The 8,141-nt window shown below is 37.1% G+C and overlaps 1 protein-coding gene across 3 annotated transcripts; it reads left to right on the top strand.

Moving 5' to 3' along the window:
- The first annotated feature begins 3,613 nt into the window (after window positions 1–3,613).
- Window positions 3,614–7,332, top strand: LOC140774615 (protein SPIRAL1-like 3). 3 transcript variants are annotated; one of them, XM_073117688.1, is made up of 5 exons: window positions 3,620–3,732; window positions 4,574–4,651; window positions 4,741–4,894; window positions 6,481–6,727; window positions 6,985–7,332. In XM_073117688.1, exons 3-5 carry the CDS (start codon window positions 4,767–4,769, stop codon window positions 7,069–7,071), a joined length of 462 nt encoding a protein of 153 aa, XP_072973789.1. In that variant the 5' UTR covers window positions 3,620–3,732; window positions 4,574–4,651; window positions 4,741–4,766; the 3' UTR covers window positions 7,072–7,332. The 3 variants fall into 3 exon arrangements, with proteins under 3 accessions (XP_072973790.1, XP_072973789.1, XP_072973791.1); XM_073117689.1 differs by lacking the exon at window positions 4,741–4,894 and having other exon boundaries at window positions 3,614–3,732; XM_073117690.1 differs by lacking the exons at window positions 4,574–4,651; window positions 4,741–4,894 and having other exon boundaries at window positions 3,627–3,732.
- Window positions 7,333–8,141: the final 809 nt, after the last annotated feature.

Consider the following 8,141-nt stretch of genomic DNA (forward strand, 5'->3'; position numbering starts at 1 on the left):
TAGGCTGAATGGTTGCCATCAAATCCTTCCAATCCAAGTTGCAACACGAATTTGGCAGGCGATTAGCAAAACCTGGTGCAGCATTTACTAAAATCTGCTTTGGAAAGGAATTAATACAATTTGAGATGCCTGAAGGTGAAAATAGAAATAAAAAATGGCTATTGAAATAGCTGAATGCATCCATAAACTTACTGATTGCAGTAACGTTGTGAGTATTACACATCCATTTACAAAGAATAATGCACAAACCATAAACCAGAAGTTCAATTTTTAATACCAACATGGCACCTCTGTATTAGTCCAAGGGAGACAGAATTCCAAGAGCTTCTTGCATTGAGAGATGAACTCAGAAGCAAGTGGTTTTCGATGATATGCAATACTATGTCTCACGCTGAGACATCATTCAGAAATTGATATAATATTACGCATGCAGCCTTTTGTGATTTCATGGCTAGTGGCACCATTTGTATAACCAAACTTCAGCTTTCATATATCTAGCCATGATGAGGCATTTGCATTTATGTGGCAAGATGGACTAATAGGATCCCTATTGTCTGAAGGATCATCCACAGAATGGATCCAAAGGAAAAGGTCATATTCATCTATTAAATGGAGCATTTATGGTTTTAGCTTCCACAGATATGATTTTAGATAGACAATTCATGAAGACCGCATGTAGATCCAACTGTAGATATTTATCCTTCCAAAAAGATACACACACACACACATAAAAAGACCATTAAGAGTACATATATATAAGCATTTATCAATCACTAGGCAGATTGCAAAGTTTACCTTACTTTTGCTGCTTCTATCTATAGGAACTTATATTTATCCTGTCCTATTAGACATTCTAGTTCACATGTAATTTACGAAATCTTGCAACTTGTTATGTTGCTACACATATAGATTACATAGTGTGAAACCTTGTGCATAGAAAATATTATTACAGCTAAAATAGTAATTAAACTCAAGTTTATCTTGTTCTATTAGACATCCTATTTCACATGCAATTTACGAAATTTTGCAACTTGGTGTGTAGCTACACATATAGATTACATTATGTGAAATTTTGTGCATAGAAAAAAAATTACTCAGGTAAAATAATAACTAAGCTTGAGTTTATCTCTCGCCTCTTTCTTGAGAAATTCTAAGTAATATGTAATTGGATGCCACTGTGGATTTGTGGTGTTAGGCTGTGTCCCAGAAGGAATGACTAGAAAGTGAACAATCATGGGGACATTTCATGAGGACTTCACATGAAGTAAATCATTTCAGCAATCCTTTCCTTTAAGTTCAGTTCAGAAACCATAAAGCATTTCAACCAGTGATCCCCATATGAAAAACAGTACATACAGTGCTCCAAATAAAAAGAGAGTCCCTCTGCACAAACTTTTGAAATGTCTCATCTGATAGGAAGAGCAGAATGCACACTTACAGCAAATCTAAGAGGAATTTCCCTGAGTCAACCCGCCAACAATAGTTTCACAAATCCAAAAGATCTTCTAGGTATGAATTCAAAGAAATGCACCTTACTATCAATAGATAGCAAACTGTAGCTATCAGTTATACTGCACATGATAATTTCGTATATCCAATAGACCAATGCTGGAAATGTTTACACCATATACGTTATATCGACATCAGATTTTGTCAATCAAGTATGGAATCTTAATAAGCAATATAGGCCTGATCAACTCACTCCATATACTTTAGCAAATAATGATATTTGAGACTAAGAAAGGACAGGACAGGACTTTGCTTACAATCAAAATTCAGGATACCAAGTGAGTAAGTGTAATCCTATATGTGATTGGGAATCTAAATGTATGATGAACCTATTAAGCCAGAAAATATCTGTTACTGGAGGTGTCTATAATGCACAGATAAAACTGTTGATAAATTATCCTGACATTGACATTACTCCATAATGATTCCGTCTTCGTGTAATTCATGTCTTCCACCTTTTTATTTAACCTTTTGCCACAAATAAGAAATTTTAGGAGCCTGCTATTGATGGCGTTCAAAAGGCAACATCCTTCTTTTATTTCTGGCTTTATTTTGGTTCCAAGCAATCTTTCCTTCTCATGCACCAGATATATTTATGTGAATAGAAGAACTCCCAGGTTCTCCAGAAATGCTCGGAAAACTGTGGTATTGAGGCTTCCTTTCGACAAACCAATATGAAATCCAGGCCCAACTTTTGCACCTTGTTTCATTATCATCATCATCAATTTCAAATGATGGTTCACCACCATCCAGCAAGTTACCAACATGGAGAGGGGTCCGAAAGAGCATCAATAGTATAGCCTATACTTCTGTTACTCAAAGACTGTCTTTGAAGAAAAGAGAGAGAGAGAGAGAGAGAGAGAGAGATGTGTCTCAACATTTGCCAAAAGATGGTTCCTTTTGCTCAAAAATTTAACACAGCTCCAATCCACATTAGTCCGTGACAAGATCCCTAAATAGTTAGTAAACTATGGAAATCATAAGAAGAAGTGAATCATTAACGCAGCTGGTTCTATCTGAACATCAAGATCTCAAGAGGAGAACAGAATATATTACCACCAGCAACTTACACCAGATCAAGAAAAGGGCAAGGGCTTTGTTCACTGATCCAGAAAGAACTGAAACCATTACGGCGCCAAATTGCGTCATTTCCTGGGGCCAAGAAACGCACCTTTTCTGTACGGACTCCGCGCAAAAACTCTCCTCCGGAGGTGAGAAATCGTCGCCGATTGCGATGTCTCCGCCGAACTGAGAAAAGGGGGGATGTGGGGAATCTATTAGGGTTTCCAGAATCGAAGAAACCCTGGACGATTTCGTATTAGTATTTACTTATCTCCGCGCCCCCGCCAAGAGAAGCAGAAGCGACCGTTAGCTTTGGAGGAAGCGGATGCCATTTGAATGTTACGATGGAGATGGAGGGAGATCCGCCGTCCAAAACGAATCAAGCGGTTAGTGATGCGATTTGGAAACAGTAGTAGAAAATCTATCACTTAGCTAGCAAATATTGCTCGAAATTAAGAATTATGAATGCACATATAAAGAGACTCTCTTACACACCCTTATAACTGTGATAATTAATTAATATAACTTATAATAAGTGAAGTCATACTAGATGCATCTATATCTTAATATAGAGGGATACATTTGTCTCAGATATTTAATATAACATTTATATCCTTTTTTTGGAAGCAGCATAATAGTCTTTCTTATCCAAAAAATTACACGGAATTGGATATCCAATTAGTATGCACACGAGTAGAGATTATAAGGGCAAAAAGAATGTCTCATATAACTCCAAAATTTAAATGGAAATAGGTGTGGGAGATTATTCTCAAACTTGGGATTAACTAATCTCTAGGATCATCAATCCAACGATCCAGATTGACCCACGTATCCAATTTTATCGCATCGCATCACATCACATCAACCCCGGACCCCGGTGCCTCCGAGAGTCGCAGACAATAATACTTTAATGTGCGCGAAATTTAATGCACGACGCATCACCGACCATTTCCCGCGTGGGCCCCGGAAATTATCGGTACAGGATAACTGTAATATATCTTTTGCTTATTTTATTTTTTAAATTATTATTATTTATTATTAAAAAAGAGTTAAGTTCCTCTTCCCTTTTTGTCCTCAATCTCGCATTCTTGATTTTTCCCCCATCCGCGAAAGCACCCACCCACCTTCCTCCGTTCTCCTCCCCTGCGATCCGACCCGAAGGTATGGGTTCTTTGACTTAGATCTGCGGTTGCATGCCTTGAATAACATCGTTTTCCGGTGCTTTGCTTGCGCTTTCTTGTCGGATTTCGCTAGGGATAGGGCTAAAGGTGCCGGTTTTAGGGGGTTTGGATGTGGGATCGTGTGATGTTTCCTGTCTCCGATCTGTAGCGTATTGCGTGGATCGATGTTTCTGATGGTGGATCGTGGGATTGTTGGAGTTCGATTTGAACCGTCTTGGTTGCCACATGAAATGGAGCCGTGGAGGGAATGATGCTGATTTGGATTTAAATTTTGTCAATTATTTCTCGGTTAGCTGTCGCTTCCACTTTACTTGCGTCGTTGTGGGGTTTCCGTCTGCGGATTTAGGGTTTCATGGAAGATCCTACTTTATATAATCGTCGTCATCAAAGTCTTTTTTTTTTCCCCCCACAAGACGAAGTCAGCAAATGTGCAAATCACAGTTACTACCTTATGGTTTTGGAAACAATCCTAGAGCAGCAGCAGAAAAATGAATCTATACCAGGATTTAGGTGGTTTAACATGAAGGTTTTACATGCATTAAGAATCTGTAAAAGAGAAATACAGCTCAAAACATGAGAGAAAACGCTTCTACATCCTCTCAATGCTTTTATACTTAATGAATAAGTACTGAGGGAAGATAGTATTGAAGAATGTGGAACATCTCCAATGGAGTGTCTTGCCCTCTTCTTTAATTTAATACAAGCACTGTCATTGAAGATAGTATTGAAGAATGTGCACTTATTTATGTAGCCGAATCATAACATTTGTCTAGCAACAAATCCAATTATAACTCTTATTTGAGTTTTATATATGTTTCCAGGTCATGCCCTCTTCATAGTTGTTACATGGCATCACTTTGAGAGCATCCTCTGTGAATCAATCGTTTTAGATTGCCAAGGTGAGGTCACTAAGTTTACAATTATAGCTATACTATTTGGGCTAAAAGACCATGCCAAACAGAATTTTAATATTGAAATATATATGCAGTAGGCCTTCATTTGAATAATGGAGCTATGAAAACATGTCCGACTATATTTGGGAGTCAAATATTTGTTAGGCAAAGCGTCAAATCAACAATCTTTATCTTGGCGTTATATTCAAAGCTGATCTGGATATTTCTTGGAAACTTCTTGTTACCATAGTATGTTAACTCCCACATCATTTCCCTATTTCAGTCTTATTGATAGTATTAGGTTTTAAAAGTTCTTGCCACTCTTAAGCCTTGCAGACAGTGGCTTTTAGCGGTATGCTGGCAACATGACATGGTGATGCAATGCAATTGCTGGGGCCATTTCCTAGATTTTGGTTTAGGTGCAAAGGATCGGTATGCTGACACATTTATATTGGGTCCTTTGTTGCAAAAGTTTTGTGAGTCATTTGCTTGGACGACTAAGTTCATCATGACACATGAATAACAATTGAAGGCATGGAAGAGTTCAACTCTTATGGAGATACTTTCAAGAGCATGTGATTTTAGATAGAGAAAATGTGAACTTGAAAAAGAAATTGGATAGTTGAGGGTAGCAAAGTGGGATTTGAGGGATTAAATGATGAGAATTAAATTGAATGAGAAAGTTAGGTTTAGTTCAAAATTGAAAAGAAGTGCAAGATTTATGTAGAATACTGGGTCTAATGACTTTTGAATTTTAGCATGTTCATATTGTGTCAAGAGTTATTTTACCCAAGGATGATCGTGCTAGTGGTGGCATGACACTTGATATAGAATCATTTTCCAAAAAAATTCTGTTTCCATCAACCATTACTTTGATTCTTCCCGTCATTTTACATTCAACTAGATATTAGTTTTAATTATTAAAACTATTATCAATTAATATTATGTCTTGAATATATTTATATTTGATTATTGCTTTATTTTTAATAAATATGTCATTTATACAAATAATCTAAAACTAAAACACTATAATGCAAGTTTTAATCAATATATTTAAACAAAAAATTAAAGATTTGACATGCCAAAGATCTAAAAATATCTCTAGATACCTTAAATTTTTTATTAAAAATATGTTAAATGCATGTGGTCACGACCGGCACACCCATTGCCGTGCCAATGACAGCACAACCATCATTGAGTTTTTACTTATATTGATGGTTTCAAAAATTAGTTGATCTCGATTTGGGTATTTGACTAGTTTTGAGGCCGAATTAGGCTAAATAGATTTGTTTTGAATTTCTCTATGAAGTTAATCTTCTTTTTCTCGAAGATTTAACATAAGTTTTGTAGTCCAACTCATGTACAAGTAAATTGCAGATTCAAATAGTCCCTTAGAGAGTTTTGTTTTGAATTGTGAACATATTATGCTAGTTACATTTCAAAATTTCATATGATTTATTTGAGAAGTGCTTAAGCATTGCAGTCTACTGCCTTATTTACGGACATGCACTGACTGGAAGCAAATAGAAACTACCATTGGAGTTCTTAATCTTCTGTTAGGTTATTGTGCCTAGATATTGGATTTCTATCAGTATTGTTGGCCATAAATATTCTTGCAATTAAATCATGAATATGTTTTTTTTCCTCCTTGGTACATGGTATTATGATTTAGTTTGACTCTACATGTTTTTGAGGTTGATGTTTGAGATGTTTCTGTGCAGTATTATGCTATTCTTTTATCAGTCACTTGCCATAGGAACTCTTGTTACGTTACTGCCGCTTTTCAGATACCTAAACTTGAGCTTTTGAGACTTTAGATATTGCTGTTTCTTCAGTACCTGGACTTCTAAACTGTACATGATGGGTCGTGGGGTCAGCAGCGGAGGAGGTCAGAGTTCTCTGGGCTACCTCTTTGGAAGTGGTGAGGCTCCCAAATCATCTGAAAATGTTGCTCCAGTTCAGAAGCCAGCTCCACCACCACCAGTAGATAAAACCAAGCAGATTCCAGCAGGCATCCAAGGGGGCCAACAGGCAAACAATTACTTCCGAGCCGAGGGCCAGAACAGTGGCAATTTCATTACAGTATGTAGTTGACTTAACTAGTAGGTGTTTCATACCTTAGAACCAATCTGCACCAGAAACTGTGCAAGCTCTTCATATTGAATAGCAAGTCCAGTTCAACTGTTCAAGTATGGCATTATCCAGCCTTAATCTCTGTTAAGGAGTTCTAGCCTTTTCTAGCACCTCGATAGGAATTGTATCTAACTCCAACATAAGTCCTTCAGTACACGTATACTTTTCTCACATTGAATGGTAGTTCTAACTTGCTCATTATGCAGGAACGACCTTCGACAAAGGTGCACAATGCTCCTGGTGGTGGTTCTTCTCTTGGGTACCTTTTCGGTGGTGGTGGCAGTACCAAGTAATGTTGAATCATGCTGTTTAAAACTGGAAAATTGTAAGAAGGTGCTTTCATTTTCTCTCATGTTTCACTATAATATGATGTATTAATCTCTCGATGGCAAAAAAAAGACTTCGGTTGGTTATGTATTATAAAGCTTCAAGTTGAAGTATTTCTATGGAGTTCCTGTTTGGCCAAACGCTATTGGTAGTGAGACAATTCACTATTGTTATCCTTTGTCCTGTATCGTATCAATCTATGAAATGGTTCGATGTCTTGGTTTCCAGTGTCCATGTCTTATTTTTTATTGTATTTTTATTAATTTTAAATGTTGTATTGCCGTGCCACCAAGGTCCATCTTGATGAGTAGCAATAGTGTATTAATGTGGCATTATATGATTCTTGGCAGTTCCAACATGAACTGTTGAATGGAGGCTAAGCTGTTGGCATTAAGCTTATGGAGCTTGCTCAATCTGATGATTAATTAGTCCATGCCATATTTTTCTTCTCGTAGTAAACTCTGTGACTCGTAGAAATAGCTCCTTGTGTCATCTTAAATGTATAATGTCTATCCCAGCAGGCACCGATACATCTTGATGGTTTATCATGAATTATCTGTGATGTTAAAAGCGTACCCATTTGAAACTCTTTGCCTTCTCCACAGCTCATCCATGGACTACTCGGGAGTATTCTGTTTCTTAGTGAGTGCAAGCCATTTTCAATAGTTGAAAGTCTCCAATTCAACTCTTTGCCTTTGAAACTCTTTGCCTTCTCCACAGCTCATCCATGGACTACTCGGGAGTATTCTGTTTCTTAGTGAGTGCAAGCCATTTTCAATAGTTGAAAGTCTCCAATTCATCAAAAGTTAATTGTTTAGGTGTAAGCTAACTGTTTGTAAATCTATAACTGATCTTCCTGCTGCGAATAATTTCTCGATAAATAATTCCTATTCATATCTTTCATCAGACTGGTGCATGAATCTATCCATATATAACTGCTAGATATCTCCTGCTCATGCCCTGAGATCTTTAGCAATCAAATCTTCACCGGGCAAAATCACCTAAACTATCCGCCAATAAAATTTTGCCCACAGAA

The sequence above is a fragment of the Typha angustifolia genome, chromosome 13 (genome assembly GCF_048772165.1).
Source record: "Typha angustifolia cultivar Huaian chromosome 13, ASM4877216v1, whole genome shotgun sequence".
In the NCBI taxonomy this organism is placed as follows: domain Eukaryota; kingdom Viridiplantae; phylum Streptophyta; class Magnoliopsida; order Poales; family Typhaceae; genus Typha; species Typha angustifolia.

Coding starts and splice junctions, on each gene's coding strand:
- LOC140774615 (XM_073117688.1), top strand. CDS start 4,767: ATGAAAACATGTCCGACTATATTTGGGAGTCAAATATTTGTTAGGCAA. Junction 4,895..6,480: donor GGAAACTTCTTGTTACCATA/GTATGTTAACTC, acceptor CTGTTTCTTCAG/TACCTGGACTTCTAAACTGT. Junction 6,728..6,984: donor ACAGTGGCAATTTCATTACA/GTATGTAGTTGA, acceptor CTCATTATGCAG/GAACGACCTTCGACAAAGGT.